Source organism: Lampetra planeri, chromosome 22 (assembly GCF_965212315.1).
Source record: "Lampetra planeri chromosome 22, kcLamPlan1.2.h2, whole genome shotgun sequence".
In the NCBI taxonomy this organism is placed as follows: Eukaryota; Metazoa; Chordata; class Hyperoartia; order Petromyzontiformes; family Petromyzontidae; genus Lampetra; species Lampetra planeri.
Genome location: NC_136128.1, coordinates 3,565,820 through 3,589,029, shown reverse-complemented (window position 1 = coordinate 3,589,029; position 23,210 = coordinate 3,565,820). Strand labels below are relative to the sequence as shown.

At 46.0% G+C, this 23,210-nt stretch overlaps 1 protein-coding gene across 1 annotated transcript in view; it reads right to left on the bottom strand.

Annotated features, from left to right (window-relative positions):
- Positions 1-23,210, bottom strand: part of LOC144724936 (CUB and sushi domain-containing protein 1-like) — a 684,194-nt gene that overhangs the window by 124,532 nt on the left and 536,452 nt on the right. The window contains exon 42 of the mRNA XM_078604260.1: positions 17,311-17,499. Coding sequence (XP_078460386.1) covers positions 17,311-17,499 — 189 coding nt within the window. The remainder of the gene's footprint in view (positions 1-17,310; positions 17,500-23,210) is intronic.

Sequence of the window (23,210 nt, the reverse complement as noted above, 5' to 3'; positions counted from 1 at the left end):
TCGTTGGGGGCCGGAGGAGGAGGCTGCTTTTCGCTCCCTCCGGGATGCCCTGGTGGCGGCTCCGCCATTGAATTATCCCGATTTCTCACAACCCTTCTTGCTCGATACAGACGCAAGTAACACGGGCATTGGGGGCGTGCTGTCCCAGCTCATTGGTGGCGTCGAGCATGTGGTGGCTTACGGTAGTCGGGTGTTGTCTCCGGCGGAACAACGGTACTGCGTTACCCGTCGTGAACTATTGGCGATCGTTTATTTCATTCAGCAGTACCGCCCGTATCTGTACGGTCGACGTTTCACCGTCCGTACAGATCATGCGGCGCTGCAGTACGCCCTGCGGATTCAACAACCATCGGGACAGTTGTCTCGATGGTTGGAGATTCTCCAAGACTACGACTTTGTCACCACATATCATAAGGGCGTCCGCCACACGAACGCTGATGCTCTGTCGCGGTTGCCGCCCACTTCAGAGTGCGCTTGCCTCTTGGGTTCGGGGCGTTGTAGGCCCCCGAACGTGACCACGGATTCGGTCCTTGTGGCCGCCGCCGATGCGCCTTCAGCTTCGGGTCCTATCGAGCAAGAAGGGAGGGATTCCTTGCTGGGGTTGTCCGTTGCGGAGTGGGGACGCCTCCAAATGGAGGACACCTCCCTCCTCGCTCTGCGCCGTCGCATCGGGGGGGGTTGGTCAGGGGGCGGCGAACGTTGACTCGTGGGGGTTGTTCCAGGGGCTTTTAATGCACTGGGACGGGAAATCCCGCCGCCAACGGCTGGTGGTGCCTGCAGCATTGAGGGGTAAAGTGGTGTGGGCTGCGAATGAGCGGCTCGTGCACTTGGGGACTCACAAGACCCTTGCCATGCTCCAGCTCGATTTCTTCTGGCCGGGCATGGCAAAGGACGTGGGGGATCTCCTGGGGTCGTGCACTCAATGCGCGCAGTGGAAGCAACCAGCGAGGGGGTCCAACCCTCCGCTGCAGTCCATAAAGGTTTCCCGGATTAACGAGCTCGTTGCTCTGGATATTCTCGGGCCATTTCCCGCTACACCCAGGGGAAATAGGTACTTATTGACAGGGGTCGAATACTTCACGAGATGGCCCATGGTCTGGCCCCTGGCCAACCAGTCGGCAGCAGCCGTCGCAGAGGCCTTTGTCCAGGGCTACGTCCTCGACAAGGGTGCTCCGGAACGGCTGCTGACTGACCAGGGTAAACATTTTTCGGGGAAACTCCTCCGCGAGGTGTGCGACCTCTTGGGTACGGAGAAAATTCGGACCTCCCCATATCACCCACAAACTGACGGGATGGTGGAACGGCTGCATCGGACTATCACGTACATGCTGTCCCAGCAGGTATCGGAATCCCAGACAGATTGGGACCTTCGCATTGCGGGTGTGTTGCAAGCCTACAGGATGGCTCCCCATGCGGCCACCGGATTTTCACCTTTCTTCTTAATGTATGGCCGCGAGGCTAACCCGCCTGTGACGACTCAGCTGAAGCTTTCGGCGCCTTAGGCGAAGTCTAAATTGTGCGACCACGTTAAATTTAACATCGGGAAATTAACAGAGGCGCGGGAAGCGGCCGTGCAAAATTCTGAACTCCGCCAAAAGGCGAATGAGAGGCTTAGGCTGGGGTGGGCACATGTGTTCCAATGGAAACCGGGGGACAGGGCATGGTTGCACTGTCCCCAGGTGCCACTGGCGACCTCGTCGAAGCTGGTGCGGCCGTGGCGGGGGCCCGTGGAGGTCATACAGGTCTTGCGGCCGCAATGTGTACGTGTCAAGTGGGGGAAGCGTCTGTGGTACGTGCACCCCTCCAGGTTGAAACCGTTCATTGCGCCGCCCCGGGGTTCTCACACACACACGCATGGCCAAACGTGTGAGGGGTCCGCCGACTCCCCGGCTTCGCTGCTTTCGCCTAACCTGACACCGACTGTTCCATCTCCAGGTGCACCAGGAGTGACGGGTCCACGACCGGCAACCCCTTCCGGGGGGGTCGGGGGTCACTCAGCAGCGAAGCCAGACACTCTCGCACCCGGACTGTCGACACCCGCCACTGGGCGAGCTGGGGCGGCCCGCCGCGAGAATGCGCGCCAAAACGCGCAGACTTTTGTGAGGTCGGCCGTTGGGGGGCCCTTGCGGAAGGAGGGGGGGGCGTCCGGAGTGCGTGTATATATGTTGGTTTTGCGGAATGGGGTATTTATTCAGGGGGGGTGCGTCGGGTTATTTTTTTTTCTGTTTCCTGTTGTTATTATTGTTGTTCTTGTTAAAATGACGCGAGGCACACACGGTTTTGGGGGGGTGATGCACCTTTATTGTGATTTTGTTGCAGCCGGGGATGGCTGCGGGCTGTACGGGGGGGGGGGGGGGGTGATGTAGAGGTGTAATTGTGTAGATGTATGGGCACGGATGGGTAACAAACACAAGGGGCGTGGTTAGGGCCGTACACAGAGGAGATGCTCACACCGACGTCCGCACCTGCATCCCCCACGGGCCCCTCCCGGGGGCCGAGTGCTATAAAAGGTGGTGAGCCGGAGGGCTCGAGGTCGAGTGTTAGCTTTAACCAGCGAAGAGTGAAGACCAGCTAGAATAGGCCCCGGAGCTCCCCTGGCTCGCTGTCCTTGTCAGGACCGACCAGGGCAAGCCGGTGGCGTGGCCCCGAGAGCCCAGACTGACGTTCTTATAAGAGCCGGTCTGGAGACTCAGGGTGCCGGGATCCCAGCTTGACCAGGGCTGGGAGAGGTAGCCTCCCCTAGCTCCGTAGTGGAGGACTCGGCGTAGGTTAGCAGGGTTAGACGTTGTGTCTCCCTGTTAGACGAGTGAAGGGGACGATACCCCTTCAAGTGCTGTGTGTACCCGTTACTGTACACAAGTTGGTATTAATAAATAAGTGTGCCTCCAACCACGTCGTCCAAGCCACCTGCAACTTACTACACTAGTACAGCACACCCGTGTGTTGGAGAGCAAACGCAGAGCATTTACAATTCGAGTGCGACGGTTCGCTCGTAATTACATCCAGCCTCATCAGGCGACAGCCAGATTTGTGGAGAGATCCTCATGTTTCGGTCTTAAAGAGAGGGGATAAATGTGATGTCGTCACCTGTGAGCCAATCAGGTGCGAAGGCCAGAGAGGGGAGGGGGGTAATGTATTAATACAAATTACAATGGATATAAATTTCCGTTTGTGTTTTCATATACACATATTTACATTCACATGGACAAAAACATACACGAGTGTATACCTGCCATGTAAATAGACACTAAAGTGTTACCTCTCTCAAAATGACCAATTGGAGGTATCCCAATTCCATTGAGAGCTCTGAGCTTTCAATGTGGCAGCAATGCCACATTCCTATAACTTCAGCGACCCATGCAAAATTACGACTGCGCTTTCTGCTCAAGAGACTGACACACCGCTTGTGAGAATTACTCTGAGCTGAAAAACAAGCACGTTTTAGAGCAGAAAAGATTTTTCAAATGGCGCGTAGCACGCAAACAAATAAATATAAAGACCACCGCAGAGAATTCCACCTTCATGACGATGACTTCTGGAGAGCCTTAATTGTGTTTGATGACAAGGTCTATTGGCAATGATAGAGGAGTAAAACTAAAACGTATACCCAAGCACAGTATGAACACCGGAATCACTCAACAGCAATGTACGGTGCAGGGGAACTTGTGGGAAGCAGACTTAGCAATGGGTCTGGTCAGTTGGGAGTGCAGCGAGGCTGCCCAACTTCACTGGTGTGTTTTCAACTTTTACTTCAAACAAATTACTTCGGATGCCCCGAGGTTATTGAAAGGTACAGTGTCTATTGGAGGCAGGGCCCTTAGGCACTTCTGTTTCGTAGGCCTTCAGTGAAACTCTCTGCAGTTGGTGCTGCTGCTGCAGCATGATGTTATTATCGCCGCTCTCACTCCGCTTGCTTCACACGTAGGAAGCAGCGCCTTGTCTTCCCTTGAACTACTCTCCATTGAGAAGGGGATTGTGCGAAAAACACCATTTGAAGATGTTGCTAATTTTGCAATGAAAAAATCTCGAAAAGTGTATCTCCTGTGTTATTGTCTCTCACCTTATGAACAACAACAACAAAAACCGCTTGACATTAGACTGCCCCTTTGTATATACACTGTGCCTATCCTTACCATATAAATATATTAATGAAATAAAATATCTTAGTTAAATGTTTCATTATACGAACAAAAAAACGTGGTCAAACGTTTTTTCGGTAGGCCCTTTGGTTTTCGTAGGCCCTGTGGGGAATGGTATTACTTGCGATATTAGGTTCACACGTGGCACAGATATGATTGCAGTAACAACAGATCTAATGTCCACGATTGAACAGATTATTTGGTGATGCTGCTGCTACTGCTGCTGGCAGTGGTACACGAGCACGATTAATGAAACAGCTCAACGCATTCCTTATGATCGCAAAGAACTTGGCCATTCCTACGGCATTGGAAAACAAAAAGTTAATGATAACAGCAAAAAATGGATACAGCCCCATAACTGGAATCTACATAGGTGGGGAGCAGTCGATTAGAGTAACTCTTTCAAATGCTTCGGGGAAACCATCACTGACGATGGAAGATTAGACAACGAGAGTTAAGAAACGACTAGCTGTTGCAACTGAAAGATTAGCAAACCTTAAAGGGTATGGGCAGACAAGAGTTTATCATCCGCACACACAATCCGACTGCTACAAGCAAGAGTTATTCTGCAGCGTTGTATCCATGGATGTCAAGCAAGAACACTTACAACAGAGGCAGAAAAAACAATACGAGCATTTGAGATGAGATGCCGTAAAATATGAATGCCACGCAAGTACAAAGATCCCCTCTATAGCCTTAAAAGCATCTTGATACAAGTGCTGTTCACGAGCACATTTGAAGGCCGGCACCATGTTTGGCCACCCTACTGGCAATTTTTACACACCGCACCACTTACTCATTTGATACCGAGTCAACATACGGGAGGCCCAGGATTCGTTCAGATAATTGTAACCGCTGTGAGCGAAAATCAAATGTGGGTTGCCAGGTTCGTAGCCCAGCGCGCTAACCACTACACTTCCACTCACTTATTTCCATTCTAGATGAGATTGCCGTAAAATAGTGATTATGAATGCCACACGCAGTTCACTGCAGAAACACGCGTGTTCACTCTGAAACCGCCAGTGGTGGGAGAACGTGACCCACCGTTTGTCAAACAGTGGCAGGAAACTGCAGTTGGATTGGACACGCGACAAGAAAAGGGGGACAATCAAACACCGTCCTGCAGGGAGTGGTATAAGACAAACTAGGGAGCGAACTACCCAAGATCGATTGGATGACAAATGTGATGACATATACTGATAAGCCCGGGCAGCACCTGACAAACACTGAGAATCACAGGAAACAGAGCAGAGAGTGGACAGCCGAGGCAGCATCAGCGTTCAGAATCAGAATCTTTCTTGAGACTGCAAGAGGAATCCGACGCGCTATTCAGTTCTTTTTCACAGATGACCAGGATGGGCGGGTCAGCGAGTTGTATCGTGGTTAGGGAATGGAAGCCACGCGGAGCCTCATAGGCTCTCGTGTGTGACAGGCGCTGTTAGTGAGCACCTATTAAGGCTGGCGCAGCACACGAGGGGGTGGGTGACCAGCACCACGCCCGGCTGCCTTTGCACCCTCTCTTCACCCCCCCTCCCCATATATATTTAAGCCCAAAAAAGTAATATTTGTTATTTGTTTATTAATATAACATAGGTAGCATTTACTTATTAATATAGTTACATTTTATTTTAATGATATTAATTCACGTGTTAAACGTTGCGTGTTACAGCGAACGTGTGATTATGTTTGCACGTTGCTTATTGTTCGGGCACGGTTTCTGGAGCGGCATTTTATCGGTAAATATGTAATATGTATTACAATGTCTGCTCTTTATTTCCCAATGGATATTTGCAAACAAATGTATCCCCACTTAAATACCGGCCGTTCATTATATTTAATTTTCCACATATTGACTGATTATGTATGGTATCTGTCCTTAGAAGTTGCTTGAAAATGTTTTAATTTCATATATTATTCTTATTTTAACACGCAAATTGCCTGCAAAGCTGTGGCACTTCACCAGATAAAGCCTTGCATTGTTTTTTTTTTATTAAGGCACGATGCAGCAGATCAGGGGAGTGCCTGATGTTAAACATAATTGCCTCCTGGGCTTTTGAGGAACATTGCAGGCAGCGTATTTAATTTGCTTGTGAATGTGCTACATGTCATTCACAAACATTCATGGACGATTCTAGAATATCTCCAGGAAATTCGAAACATCTCCACTTATACCATTATGGTCATGGGCAAATGGCTACATATGTAGCTGATTCGGTTGTGATTTCAAATCCCTCTGGACATCAACACAACCATCGGTTTTCATCGACGTTCAAGCATTGTTCGAGTGTCCGGCGCAACAGCCCACAGCAATCAACGCCAGTGTAGCCAGTGCCACACTTAATATACACCACTACCACGGAAACATTGAACATCCGACGTCTGAGACGCCGCTGTACTCCCTGCGATATTACAATGAGATCACGGCCGATGTTGACTCACGGATGCATTGATAACATCAAGGCATCAAACTACTGCCACCACCCCAGCTGCGTAAAGTCGAGGGAGATCTTGCTGGACCCATCCGTCAAGTCCTGTGTCAGCCAGGAAAGGCATCAATAGCCGCTGAAGAGACAAGTGGTTAACCTGCGATGCCCCTAAACTAACCTGGCATCTCCTTATATTGAAGACATTGGACTGCACCTTAATCATGTTAAGAGGTGAACGTGGGAGGTGTGGACACCTCCCTAGTAAGTGGTGAATTAAGGAGTCACCTAATTGTGACTATGGCGAAGTGTGATCCGTCACTCACAGCACCGATCATTGCCGAGTACACCCTTTCGCCAGAGGTACAAATGGATATCCATCTGGTGACCCCCAGATGTCATCGAATGGCTTTCCAAGTTCAACATACAGTTTTAAACTCGTCAAGTACCTTCCAAAGGCCATACCAAAGAAAATGACATGGGAATGGCCCCATCATAGGAATGTAGATTTTCCACTACTCATTCAGGGTCACCAGTGGAGATAAATACTGCCCCAGGAGTATGATGCGATTTTAATTATTTTCCTAACATTATTGCTGATTGAATATCAGTTATTAAATACAAATGTTAAATTACCCTATGGATAATTGTTAATGCAGATGCATTGCAGAAGACGGTAAAAGCGTCTTCACGCTCAAATGAGCATGGGCCAATGCTCATCTTTGCAGTGAGTCTATAGCCAGTAGTGGAAAGTCCACATTTCCAGAGTGATAGATAAGTCTCTCACTATTAAATTTTCACAAAAGCAGTACTTATTTGATCAATGTCAATTGGGATGACCCACCGAGACGAACGACAATGACGCAAGTGTAAATTCTGCAACAACAACAACCACCACCACCACAATAAATAACTCTGCAGCAGATCATTCAAATTTCAACTTGCCTCAAGCGTGGCTTTAACCTGTGGACCCATGTCGCACAGAGATAGCAACTGCTGTCAACGCCCCAAATGAATCACCGCTCGCGCATGTGACCCCCCCCCCCTTCCCAACTCCCTCTCACAGCCATTTAATAAATGCCCCCATTCACTGCTGCCTTTGAGTTCAACAGACGCAGCCTCTGGTGATGAAAAGGTGCTATTTCGCTGACAGGTGGTGACATGGATGTCTCTTGATTCTATAGTACACTGGCCGTGTAATAAATTTATGTCGTCAAAAAATGTCAAAATTCCACTATGGGCAGTGCTTCAGAAAGCTGTTGGGGTCTTCCAGCCATTCACCCACCGACGTGAACACTACTTGAGGAAAATGTACATCCAGGCAGTAAATTACGCAGTTGCCTTGAGGCCGTTGAGTAATTTCAATAAAATAGTGTACAACTTTTCAATGGAAAATTATGGGATATGCATTAACTAGAGCCTCACATTCAAAATCCGACGTTCATTTCCATTATTGTACCAAAGCGTAGTTTCACAACTGCTATTCTCCATGAGAATGAATATCTCGGTGAGAATCTTTCAAAAACATTTGATTCCAAACGAGATTTAAAAGCAGAGATTCGTGGTCCACATTACTTAACTCCTCCTCATCAAGGGCCTGGTGGTCATGCGACAATTCCTCTATCACGCATGAGTCGGCTTTTTCTCAAATTGGGCAACAATGCTGCTCCGTGTATTATTATATTGTAACCTTTAAAAGTGATATTATTTGTTTTCGAAAGGTTTGCCTGTTACTTAATAGCCACTATTACGTAAGTATTCATATGCCAATTAAAAAAGTTTAGCCATCAAAAAACATTTCAAAATAATATTTGTCATCATCAGAATCTGTATTTATCCTGGAGAAATCCGATGAGCTACGGGGCATCACGCCTCACGTTGTCACGCGCAGTCTCCAACTCTTCTCGTCCACTCTATCATCTTCTCCACTCTATCTTCTTGTCCACTCTATCTCTCTGGCTTCTCGACGTGCTATGAAGACGGGCCATTGCTCAAAACGTCACCGATTATAGATTTTATTATTTTATTTTCAGGCACTGCGTTTTTGACAAATGTATTGGGATTCTTGTTATTTGTGCTTGTGCACCACTGCCAACACAGCGCCATGAAACAATGCGTTACATTTAAACGTCAGATGTCATTTGTGTTTTTTTATTCATAAAATACCCAGTAAGCAGCTTATCTGCAGCTAGGACCACAGGAAAGAGGAGGTTTTTTTTACAACTGGAATAGAGCCATCCATGAAAATTGATACTGCACGTGTCTGAGGAAGGATAGCGACACTGAGTTTATTTGATTTGTTACACGGATGATCACCGTTCATTCAGTTGCCCGGCTATGGTGTGTGAGCACAGCTGCTGCAGCAACAACAACAAAGACAAACATATCAACATTGCAAAGAAAAAGTACAGTGGTCTTTGACTTTGTTCTCTTATTACCAAGTGAACGAACTGTTGTTCTGAAGTACACCTGCTCATGTTAAAAATGTAGCATCTGTTTATTTCCGCGGCGGTAGAAACCAGAGTGTGTGGAATAAAACCAATGCATTAGAAGAGAGAAAGAAATTGTTTGAAATCTGCATACACACACACGCGCACACCAGCATACGTCACACCCTGCAATCTCAAATCCACCTCTTGACCTTGAACATTATTTGGTGGTTCAGCGTCCGCAGTGGTGCACAAAAAAACAACATATCTTCACACATCCGTCAATAACACTCGATTAAAAACAAATATTTTAGGAAACGTTTGGTGTAATAGCCCTTCAAGAGGTAGCGCCCTGGCCTCTATGTGCTGTGAAGGGTCATTGCCCTGAAACATCACCTACTGTTTACTGTACTTATTTAGAATGCAGTGCTCTTGATGGAAGTGTTCCAGATGTTTTCGTCACGTCGCAGGTGGAATTCACGCAGAAAAAAATAATAATAATCTGTATGCGTGTGTTGATCTGCCAGATATTCCACTAAAGTGCTTTGACATTTTCAGCCCTGGCTTAAAGAGTAACTATTTTAGTGAGAGAAATGCACCTCGGCGATTCCCTTTGAGACGAATATCCTTTTCACCACCAGAATTTGCAGTGATAAGCCCAATGGTTGAAATGATGTATGAGAGCAGAATGTTATAAGCATATGGATTTCAAAACTAGATTGTATCAATCGTCTGTGTTCTTTAGAAAGAGCTCATTTTTTATGTAAATTAGATTATATTTCTCGCCCAATTTATTCCTGGATGTTAATGTAGTCTTGGATGTATGCAGATTACATGATATGTTCTGTACTGCCCGTGCGGTGATTACAAAGGCACTTTTCTGAGTAATGGAAGCAAGTTGCAAGATTAAGTCAGGGTATACGGGGACATGGATGCCTTAGGATAGACCAACAATCACTCCACAAATGTGTGAAGCAATGTTTGCCCATCTCAGTCCATCAATATCAGCTGAAAAAGGGGTGCTACGCATTGCATTTTATCAAACTGGTTTACATGGTTGCCTTGTCATAGTTTGTCATATTTGCCAAAACAAACGTGCACAATTAAATCTAACACATCGACGCATTGTTTATCATATTTCATTTGCAAAAATTGAGTACGATCGTTCGGTCAAGTTAAGTATAATCAAGTGTATCCCTGCTCAGCAAACGGGTGGTTGCTGTTTTCAGTTGGTGGCACTGAGATTGTGATGGCAATTCCACATTCCCATGGGAGGGACCAGCATTAAGTGTACAAAAATATTGAATTTCCTTCAAGTGGCACCCATTTATTTCTTACGAAAAGGGTTATCGGCCTCTCACTGTCTACGGTTTGACTAGTGATTTGGGAAATGATGTCGTCCAGGTTCACGGTCTTATAATTTGTTATTCATTCAGAACCTTGTAAATCCACTTACATAAAACTGAAACAACTTAAGTTTCACGTCTGGCCATGGTGCACATCAGTGGCCCCTTATTCTGGGACTCTCCCATAGGGCGACTCCATGGGTGCCATGATGCAGGGTGCTCTGTCAAGGTTAAGGGCTGGTGGGTAACCACCAGACAGGGATTGGTGTTATTTGGGTGGATTATGGGTTGGTGGCTCAACCCATAACCATCATCATTACCTGCATTTACCACAACAATCGATATAACCATCAACTTAATTTATCATTACCACCATCATCATCTTCGTTTCTCTTTATAAGAGCCACTGTCATCCTATCATCATCACCGTCGTCATCATTATTATTATCAAGTAGCAACAAAGGCGTCTTTGGCAAAGCGCTATGAATCTGCACCTCAGCGCAGGAAGAAGCAAGACTCGCGTACATATCAGCACGCGTGTTTGTGTGTGCACGCGTGCGAGACTGACGAGGGCTGATTGGTCAGCAGAGACCACGGAGGGCCGAGCGTGTTGATGCCAGTACGTACGGCCCAGATTCCGATCAGCGCTCACGGAGCTACTGATTGTTTGCTAGATTTTTTTCTTTTTGGAAGGATGCCCCAAGGCATCCTTCCAAAAAGTGGGTTCGGCAGTTACAGGACATTGCGTGGCAGGAATGTGCAAATTTTAGCAAGAGCAAAAAACATTTTATTTGCAAAAAACCCACACCAAAAGTGACTGCCAAAACAGGATAAACAATAAGCAGTGATTAAATACGAATTAAAAACAATGGCATGGAAACCAAGACAATCACTGCTGCAAGAACAAGGCCGAACTGCATTTGCAGTAGCTCCAGTTAACAGCAGAATTCTGTCAAGGGCTTAAAATCAAACTGGTCGTGACTCGGGATTTTCATGACATTTCTTCAACGTGCAACAATGGTATGCACTTGCCGTTTGTCTTGTGTATATTTTACACAAATCAAAATCAAGCCTCTTGGCATCGCGGCTCCAGCCCTTCACTCAGATGTGGAGTTTGGATCATTTGAAGCGCTCAATTAACACCAATTAACCTTCCTGGCTGAATAAACTGAGTTGCCACGTAGCTCTTCGACGTGTTATTGGGTCATGCTGCCCGTCACGATGTCCGACGTTCCCCTCCACGTACTGGGAGCTTGTTAAAATGCCCTTCCTAAAGGTGCACCCAGCACGTGGAGGATAATCTCAAGACACTGCACTGAACGGCACGTGGTACAAGCTGGACACGCATCTTAAAGTTGTACAGTGCAACGGCGAAGACTCACGCAAGCTGTGAGCCGAGTATCACTTTGTTGGAAGTCAGGTCGTCTCAAGAAGGGACTGGTACCTGCCAATGGGAATGTGTAATTTCACCGCAGGCTAGGGACCGTCTAGGACAGTGGTCTGCAACCAAAGTAACAAGAAGAGGCACATTTTTTTCCGAATTCGTTAAAGACAACTCAATATATCAATTGCCACAATGCATGTAAATACGGAGATGGCCGTCCTTATACTGGTAGGAACGAAGTAGACCAGACCACCAATAGATTAATGTGTCCGTCCGTCCGTCCGTCTGTCCGACAAGATGGCCGCCCGCTCCCCCTGCAATCTGTGAACTAAACAAGATGGCCGTCGCTTCCGGCGCCTCACGGCGAAACATTAAACTTCGCTTCAAAATTACTTTACTGAAACGCAACACGTTTTAAAAAAAAATTACTTTACTGAAACGCAGCACGTTTTTTTAACACAGAGACAAGAAACATTTATTAACACAGAGACGAGATACATTTAATCGCCTTATTTGTGCACGAAAAGCACGGCACGAGGCCTAGTGCGGCAGGCTTCGCGAGGCCTAGTGCGGCAGGCTTATTAACACAGAGACGAGAAACATTTAATCGCCTTATTTGTGCACGAAAAGCGCGGCTTCGCGAGGCCTACTGCAGAGGCTTCGCGAGGCCTAGTGCAGAAGGCTTCGCTAAGTCTACTGCAGAGAAGGCTTCGCGAGGCCTAGTACAGCAGGCTTCACGAGGCCTAGTGCAGCAGGCTTCGCGAGGCCTAGTGCGGCAGGCTTATTAACACAGAGACGAGATACATTTAATCGCCTTATTGGTGCACGAAAAGCGCGGCTTCGCGAGGCCTACTGCAGAGGCTTCGCGAGGCCTAGTGCGTCAGGCTTTGCGAGGCCTACTGCAGAAAAGGCATCGCGAGGCCTACTGCAGAGAAGGCTTCGCGAGGCCTACTGCAGAGAAGGCTTCGCGAGGCCTAGTGCGGCAGGCTTCACGAGGCCTAGTGCGGGAGGCTTCGCGAGGCCTAGTGCAGAAGGTGGTGGTCAATTAATCTCAGATGTGATCGTTTGGAAATGAAAGACTACGAGTCTTTAAATCTCACAGCGTTTCTTGTCAAAACAAACACTTTTAATTAACGTTACATTAGAATACAGTATTTTTTTCTTTAACTCCTCTATACCCGGTCGATATCCCTGTACCGGTACTAAGTATTATTCCAGACCAGCCCACCCGCAGGGTCCTGTTTAAATGACGTCACAAAGCGGTCCAATGGAGAGCCGCACGCGGCTCCGAAGCCGCAGTTTGCCCGACCCCTGGCCTCAGAAGATGAGGACCAAGCCATCGCTAGGGTGAGCCGAGAGACGCTGACTTACAACTTGACTTGTGTGTGTGTGAAATAGATAGTGTATTTCAGTAGGGTTTTACATGGTTATAGATAAAGGACAGATTTACTGGCTGATTGATTAACATGGGGTGCAGAGATGAGTATTTGTATCAAGTCTCAGATCAGTGAACCTGTGGCCTTTGGCACAAATGCACTGAGTCACTGAAACATGTGGCCACATCATTTGATTGATGGAAGCGATTTTGGTCTATGCTCCCTTTAGCAGAAACAGTACATAGCGGCCGTGGTGTGTGTGCTTGCATTTCATGTGTGTCTGTGTGTTTGGGCGTGTTTGTGCCAATGTGCGTGTATGAGGAGAACGGTGGTGCAGCAGTTAGCACGCCGCGCGACAAACCGGGTGACCCGAGTTCGATTCCCGCTCATGGCCATCACCAGTGACTATTATCTGAACCGGTTCCTGGGCCTCCCCTAGGTCGACTCGGCCTCTAATGAGTACCTGGTGCGGTGTGTAAACATCACTACTGGGTAGACAGAGGCGGCCGGGCGTGGTGCTGGCTACCCACCCCCTCGTGTGCAGTGTCGGCCTTTACAGGTGCTCACTAACAGCACTTGCTCCAAACGATCTGGTATGTCTATATGGGATATATTTACGTTATGAAGAGCAATTGCAGAGTGGTCAGCACAATTAACTACAAACCCAGTAGACCAGGTTCGATTCATGGTTATCGCTTAGCCTCCCCTGGGTTATCATAGAACGTTCCTCAAATTCCGCATTGGGCATTTTGCTAAAAGAATGATAATGTAAAGCTTATTGGCAAAACACTGCTTCATTAGAGCCTCACTGTGCTGTGTCAGTCATGGCGGTTGCATGACCATACTTAACCACGCTGGTCAGTGCTGTTGCCAAGACCAATTAAGACATCGATTTTACTGATATGAGCCATGGTTGGGAGTTGAAACCAGGTCACCAGCCTCACAGTGCAGTGGAATAGGAGCTGGTAAAATGTAATAACCAACGGAAGATGACGAACAATGAGATCCAGTAATATTTTCATTTTAAAGCTAGAGTGTACGTATCTCATCTCCAGTGATGGAAATGATAGATTGCGGTGGCATGGGCCAGGCTCTCCATAGGACGAACACTGTTGATGTCCCACAACATGGTACTCGTTTCAATAACCTCAGTGAGATGATGAGTCAACCCTCATAATCTGGATTTCAGCTTTCAATTGTCCCATTGAGAGTCAAGCAGTCTAACCACAGCACTGCATCATCTGACACAAACATACACACACTTGGAGTATTTACACAGCATATTACTGGTACATTCATAATCTCAAGAAAACAAATGTAAACATTCAACTTTGTTCAAGCACAATTTTCAACAGGTAATCCCAAGGTGCTTTACAATATGAAAAAAACCAGTAAAGCTACAATTATTTGTAAAATAACGAATTAAATAATCAAACATCTTTTTGTAAACAACATATTTATAATTAAAGTAGGGTTTTTTTCCACAGATATACGTTGATGGAAAGTCCTATGTCCCTAAAAATGTGTTTAACTTAGAAGAACGAAATTCAAAGGTCGGACATTGGCCACACGGCAGTAGTAGATTGGCTGGTCCACGTCGCGTAACGGGGTAAAGTGTCGGTACTCTGACTTCTTCCAACGCATCAGAGCAGCATGGAAGAGTAGGCTTTGTGCTTTTTGTTTTGGTGCCTTTTGTTAAATCGTTCTTTCATTTTTATTTTGCTTGGTAGTAGTATGGGTTTCATTCGCTTGGTAGTGGCTGTACACGGGAATTGGTCCCCTTATATATAATTAACATACAGCGTTATGGGATTCTATTAGCATGAATGACGCGATATAAAATTTAAGTAGGATTAGTATGCCAAAATAAACTATAGGGGATGTTCTCTCGAGCTCCCTCTAGAGTGGCGGTGAGCGAGAATTGCAGGGCTGCACCTATACATTTTATACTAATCCATGAGTGTCAATGCACTGTGTACATACAAGATTTAAACAAAACTATGAAAACAATCTTCTTGGTTCTTTCGGTAAAGTCACGTAGAAGGGAAGTAATAAAATAATAAAAATAAAACATAATAAAATAATTCTCACGACGTTTCGGCCACAACACAAGCAGCCGTCCTCAGGTGAAGACCAGGTCTGTCGAGGCGACAGCGTCTAAATGAAACACCACCACGCTTGGAGCGTCTATTTAAGCTGGGTTGGAAGGGGGGGGAAATGCGCCTTGACAAAATAATCTGCATATCAAGAGGAATTTAACATATTTATGGAAAATGCAGGAATGCGACTAGTGCTACTTGTGAAATGCGTAGGAGGTGGGCGGGGGGTTTTCAAAGTCATATTATGCCCATGCATTATGCAGGATTAGCAGCATCAAAGGGAGGGAATAGGGGTAGCATTAATAAAGGGAAGGAATGTTAATAGTATGTAGCTGCAGTAACTAAACAACCACGTAAAAAGCTAAAGTATAAACTACATAGTATCATCAGTATGCTAAATATACACTCAATAAGCTGAGCTACTAACCCTAAGTAATACATTACAATTCTAGGCCGCAAAAAATATAATATTCTTCCAGCTAAACTTTTAAACTTTTTCCTTACATCACACGGGTCTATCCCGTACTATATGCTGCCATAGACAAACCCAACATTAAATTGCATACTGTATTACTATACACTACCCTATGTCTTAGAATAATGCATAATGGTAGCCAGATGGCTTGCAGAGATTCTCTGCAAGCCATCTGGCTACCATGGGAGATTCGTTCATGAGGCGATCCACATATACAAACACAGAGACAATTTCAACCGAGAAGATGGATTCCGGCTTAGTAATCATTGGAAGGACGTAATAAACCATTTCGGATCTTAACTGATTGTGTCCACGTTTACGGTGACTTTCAGACCGCGTTCCACTCACTGACATTGACTATATATCTTGTATTCTCCGCAGGGAATGGATTCTTTGCCCCGCTGCAAGCTTCCTATCACCACTCTCCCATTGACATATTTCGTTGCTTCCTCGTAGTACCTTTCACGCGACGGTCAATGGTATAGTGTATAGCATATTGTATAATAATAAATAGTATTAAAGTGTAATGTTTAATACAATGTATAAGGTAATATATAGTATCGTAATTGTATAGTGAATATACAGCAGTGTGGTATACAGTTGGGTGGGTAGAATAATACATAGTGTAATATTACACTATGTATTATTCTAAGACATAGGGTAGTGTATAGTAATACAGTATACAATTTAATGTTGGGTTTGTCTATGGCAGCATATAGTACGGGATAGACCCGTCTGATGTAAGGAAAAAGTTTAAAAGTTTAGCTGGAAGCAAATTATATTTTTTGCGACCTAGAATTCTAATGTATTACTTAGGGTTAGCATACTGATGATACTATGTAGTTTATACTTTAGCTTTTTACGTGGTTGTTTAGTTACTGCAGCTACATACTATTAACATTCCTTCCCTTTATTAATGCTACCCCTATTCCCTCCCTTTGATGCTGCTAATCCTGCATAATGCATGGGCATAATATGACTTTGAAAAACCCCCGCCCACCTCCTACGCATTTCACAAGTAGCACTAGTCGCATTCCTGCATTTCCCATAAATATGCTAAATTCCTCTCGATATGCAGATTATTTTGTCAAGGCGCATTTTCCCCCCCCTTCCAACCCAGCTTAAATAGACGCTCCAAGCGTGGTGGTGTTTCATTTAGACGCTGTCGCCTCGACAGACCTGGTCTTCACCTGAGGACGGCTGCTTGTGTTGTGGCCGAAACGTCGTGAGAATTATTTTATTATGTTTTATTTTTATTATTTTATTACTTCCCTTCTACGTGATTTTACCGAAAGAACCAAGAAGATGAATCCCTGCAGTCACGAACGCTTTAAATTGATATAAAAACAATGTTTTATTTTACCACTGAGCTATATTGCTCTTGTTCAAGATACCTGGCCACAAATGATAGCTCAACGAAGTGGCTTATCACGTGGATATGTATAGCAACCACGTAACTCTAAACGCATTTTGATTCTAAATGTGGAAGGAAAAACCGGAGGCCCCAGAGATGAATCAAAACCTCGCATATACAACAGACATCAGGGTTGGGATCGAACCCACGACCTCCTGTACATAAAGCGAGGTAGTTAACATCTCACCACCGTGGTACCCCTTCAGGAGGATGGCTGCGTCTCACCTTCACACTCGGGGATGGCGTGGTCCCAGTTCCTGCTGTAGCCATGCAGGCAGGTGAGGACAGTGTGCCCGATGAGCGTGTAGCCCGGGAAGCACTCGAAGGACACCGATTTGCCAACACCAAAGTCGTTGCCGATCACCAAGCCATTGCGGAATGGGTTAGGGTTGGGGCAGGAGCTCAGCTGGTACGCTGCAACAAGCCAAGACAGTCGTTAAAACAATGCCTTATGTACGGAATGCACATGGTGTATTTACAATATAAATATGGAAACAAAAATCCCCCATATAGCCTTGACAGACTGTAGAGGTAGGTGCTGATAGCGAGCCCCAATGAAGGCCTGCACGGCACACGAGGGGGTGGGTGGCAAGCACCATGGCAGGCCGCCTTTGTCTCACTAGTGATGATGTTTACACACCGCACCAGGTATTCATTTTTGAGGCTGAGACGATCTAGGGGAGGTCTACGACTGGTTCAGCTAATCGTCATTGGTGTTTTCCATGAACGGGAATATAACTCGAGTGGGCCGGGTTTGTAGCGCAGCGCGCTAACCATTACGCTGCCGCTCCACCACAACATAAATAGGCGCATACATACACAGATTTGTGTACTTGAAAGTGCAATCTCCCCAGCGAAGTTCATCTCTCTGCTCTTTCTCTACTTTGAAGAGGGCCATTTCCTGAATTGTAATTGTACCATGAGTGTCATGATAATTATCATTTGATATGTGAACAACATCGAGAGGCCTGTTTGTGAGCTGTGAAGGTGCCATTGCCAAAGCTGTATCGCAAACTAACGTGTTATAATCAGGGATTGGTGAAGGGTGCGGTGTTTTGTTTCTTGTGCGTGTCTAACATTGCTAACACAGTCCCATGCATTAGTTTTTTTTCTATTATTTTAAAATATTAGAAATGCACATAGATGAACACACAAATACACGTGCGAACACATGAGCACACATACATACGAGAACACGTGCACTACTCACCCATATAATCTATATAAACCAGTGGGGCAAGTAGTGTTTGCGAGCACCTATTAACCATGTCATGGTGCATGGTCAGAACCATGTCTGGCTGCCTTCACATATTTTCATTGCTGATGATTACATCCTGCAAAGTTTTATTCATTAAGAAGCAGAGTCGACCCAGGGAAGATCCCATGGTTAAGTTCAGCTATCACGTGCCACCAATGCTGTCTAATGGCTGGGAATTTAACTCGTGTCGCTGTGTTGGTGGTGCAGTTGTGCTAAACATAGTGCAACTACTCCCCATACGTAAAATGCACTCATAAACACAAACATTGAGCATGCATGGACACGTATACAAGTGTAGTGACATAAAATCGGTCACTTAGCAGCATAGCGCTGGCTGCTGGCAGGGAAGGGGATCTGCAGCTTGTAGCGGCCTAGACCAGGGGTCGGCAACCAAAATAACAAGAAGAGCCATTTCTTTCCAATTCGGTTCAAAATTCAGTATTTCAAGAGCCGCAATGCATCTGAGTACATACTGTACATACGTACATATCGTCAAGAAGCAGCCCGTAAAGAGCCGCATGCGGCTCCGGAGCCGTAGGTTGCCGACCCCTGGCCTAGACTGACAGCAGACCACGTGATAGACCTGAGAGGGATCTGGGGCAAAGGTTATGGAAGGGACACGTCAAGAGCCCGCTTGTAGGTTCCAGAAGGGGGGCGTGGCCGGGAGTGGAGCCAGGCCACGCTGACAGTATAAGAGGGGGCCTGGGAGGGGACCTCGGGGCTATCGCTTGGAGTGGGATCCCATCGTGCTGCTGAAGATCGTCACCATCATCGCTGTCATCTCGCCGCCTTCGTCGCTGTCGTCGTCACTTGATATTGCGCTGCTAGACGTCTTAGTTCAGCGCCGTCATAGTTCAGCGCCGTCAGTGTCAGATGGCTATTGTTGTGTGTAGCCGAGCAACCAGTGTAGAGTTGCGTATAAGCAAGAGACAGCAGAGTGTGTAACAGTGTAGGGTGTGTATTGTACAAAGTTTCCTCGGTGTTAATTAAAGAACTGCCTCTAAGAACTTACGTCTACAAGTTAGTCACTACGCAAACATGCACGGCTTACACAAATGAGACCCAGAGGCAAAGATTCAACATTTTGTTTCAAGAAGCTGTATCAGTCAGCTAGCCGGCACATGTATTCAATCCGGGATTGCACATGAAGGGGTGGTATGGTGTTATACAAACCATATAATAAAGACTTTACAAAATATATATATATGTATGGGAACTTGGCAGTGGTTTTCACAAATGATCCAAAAAGCATCTGGGGTCACTTCCGTGTTTCAATAACTGACCGAACCTTGAGGCAATAAAAAAATCTATAACGTTTATTATGAATTAGTATGAATGCATGCTTGACCAACCAGGTGCAGACATATGACCTTCTCACGAGCTCTGCGAGGCCATGTTTACAGAATGCGTTAAATTTCAAGATAAATGTTTGTTCATTTGCCATTGTGAAAAGGAGAAAGGTAATGAAACGATGCTGAAATATAGCACAAAGCAAATGGCACAAGCATTATGCTTAAAGGACAAGACGAGGAGGCTTTGTCGGTCACCGCGCAGATGTCAAGAATATTGATTTGGAGAGAAAAAAATGCATTGAATTTAGCCATCAAACGATATCTCACACCACATTTAAGGAACACGCTGGGCAATGTCAAGAGAATTGCTCGGACACTGATGAGAAAATTAAGATAAAGGGGCAAGATAAATAAATAAGTAGCCAATAATATTGCATTGAGTTATTTTGCATCCGTATAGGCTGTATACGGAATTATTACTGGCTGTATGAATGCTTAAGCTTCTGTTTAACATTAAGAACTTAAAGTTACGACCGACATTAGTCTTTCTGAATGACAGGGACAAATATATTGGAATAAAATAATTAATTAATCAGGGGGCCTCTTGCTGCATACGATGACCACTGTTGGCGTTTCACAAACTGGTACTCTATTTTATACATGTCACAGGGAGCGATAGTGGGCCGAAAAGTCCCATGGTCGGTAATTTCACATGGCGACCCATGAGTTGCGAGGTGAGAATTCTATCAACAGTTGGCATCCAGCTAGAATTTACTGCCACCAAAACAAATCCATTGTAGTTTTCCACACAAACAAGTGGACTTGCTCAAATGCTTAGGTGGCCTTGAACGGGCGGTATAAATTCCACATTCGCATGGTAGGATACAGCCTCAAAATGATGACTCACAATGTGGTACCACATTTATCAACCCTATAAAGATGATAGGCTGGGTTGTGGACCCCTTAACGAGGATTTGATCTTATTGTGGTCCTCTAAATGCATTTTGAGCAAACTGACAATGCCATCTCAACCTGATTTTTGCAAGTATGTAAAATACAAATTAAGCAGGTTGATTATTGTGTTGAATTCCAAAGCCTTAGGAAATGGGTAACAACCATTGCCTGGTCGTTTAGAGAATGATTTATTTTACAAAATAATGGGTTGTTTGAGTGTATCCATATGTAAGGGTCGCTGAAGCCCCTTAAATAAATGTTGCTATAGGACAGCTGTCTGGGGAGAAGCACGGGATTGGTTAAGCGAAGAGGGCAGCAAAAGGGAACAAGGAAATGAAGGACGGTTAGAGTTGGTTAAGCCAGGTTTGGTAAGAAGGAGGAAGAGGAGACACTTGTAGAACCTTCCAGGAGGGATGAGAAGAGACTGGGAGACATGATGAAAATGGGGGTGTAACTTGAGCGTGGCGCTCCTGGAGAGACGGTTTCCTACGAGTGTGTGTACATGTGTGCGTCCGGGCGTGGTGTTGGCCACCCACCCGTCGTGTGTCGGCCTTCATCAGTGCTCGCTAACAGCATTTTCCCTAAAAGTCTGTTAAGGCTATATGGGAGATCTTTGTCTTTGTGTCTATTAAGGACCCAGTCAACGCCTATGATACCACAAATAGGCCAGGATACTGGGTTATTCTTTATACTTTCAGAGTCCCTGACCCTCTGCTCACAACCATTAAGGACCATCATGATGGTGGCCAGGCCCGGGTAAAGCCGTTTGGGTGAGAGCTAGAGCAATTTTCTGTTCACATTGGGGTGTGACAGGGATGTCCTCTGGCCCAAGTAGTTGAAACAGCTTTCCGTGGATGTATTTTCATCGGACACAGATACAACGGTAGGCTGATCGATGCCCAGGTGCAATAAAGGGATGGCTTCCTATTGGTCAGCCATGTTATGTATGCAGATAATTTGGTAATTGCGGCCCACTCTGAGAAGGAGTCAGAGGCGCTGCTACTTGATCTGGAGAGCGTGCTACTGAGAGATGGGGCCTTACCATCAGCAGCACAAAAACAAGCACCTGCCTGGGTATTTTACGTAATCAAATGCACCCTCCACTCGACTTAAATGATGGGGTAGTTGTGGAAAGAGTGGAGATGTTTCAGTACCTGGGCAGTCTGCTTATAAACAGATCTGGTTTGGCAGCAGAGGTCTCAACTCTAAATTAGTTGAGCAGTATTATATTTGCATTAGCTGCGTAATGCTGTGTGGAAGCTATCTTGTCTATCGCTCCACACGAAGCTCCGGGTCTTCTCGACCACAGTTATGCCCCCCCTTCTCTATGCTTGCAGAACGTGGAGTATTTTAAATTAACATCTGCGTTGCTTTGAAATATTTAGGCTGTCTGCCTATAATCCATCCAGATTGGATTGTTAGAGCTCACAGATCCTAGAGAGATATTCATACAGTCTCATCAGTGAGCTCCTCTGGCAGGCAAGGCTGCCCACATTCCCAGCTACCACGTACCCACACAGCTTCTGTTTGACTGAATAAATAGGGCTAAACGGGTGTGGCATAGGCTAGAGAAGAGATGGACTGATGTGGTACAGAAGGATGTGGAGCTGATTGGACTTGCCAATGACCAGTACCAGCGGTGTCAAGATCATTCTCTTTTGGGGGATGCTCATGGAGAACGCTACTGAGCAGTTGGAGGCAGTCGCCCTCCAGCAACAGTGGAGGGTGGAAGAGTGATGCCCACAACAATGAGCGGAGTGCCAGGTGGCTAAAGCGCAGCAAGTTGGCACAGTTGGGGGCACAGGCGGTGCATCTACCAGTCATATCAGTCAATCAACCCATGGCACCTGGGTCTGTTTCATGACCTCCTGACTGCGAGCCTTCAATACTTCACGTAGCCTCAAAGTGTACCTAGCCTGGCACAAGCACCATGTTGACGTTACCGTCACTTATTGGCAAACGGCAGTTGTACGCGAGGGAAAGGAATAAAGCCGTTACCCGAAGTTCACCCTTATGTGAACTCAGTTAATCTATGCGCATGTATTTTCCATGAAATCCTCTTAGAGCACTCAACCAATTGCAATGAATCTGTCACGTTTATCATACATTGATAATGTGAACACGGTTTAAAATACACGCAAAAAAGACAATTGACCCAATAATTTGTCTTATTGGCCCGGGGAACTGCTGATCTGCTCTACACTTGACAATTACCTGGTCCTATCAAGGCTGTATTTCAAAAGAAAATTCAGCCATGGTGTAAGGGTGTGTGTGATGACGGGTGAAGCCACTAATTCTCGACGGCCACCATCTTTTATAAACTGGTGCGTGGTGAGTGTCATGTAAGTTGATGTCTGACGAGGGGCATTGAGTGCCATGTGTCTCATCACACTGCCCATAGGATGGGCCACCATCTTGCATAATATACACAACATACTGGTGGATCAGTAATTTGTAGTGCAGTGTGCTAGTATGACGGCGACTCGAGTCCAATTCCCAGTAGTGACTATCTAAACCAGTCTTGGTCCTTCCCGCATGTCAACATGGCCATAAACGAGTGGCCGGTGCGGCGATGTGTTAACATCAACACTGGGGATACACGAGCTGGTTCGGGAGTGGTG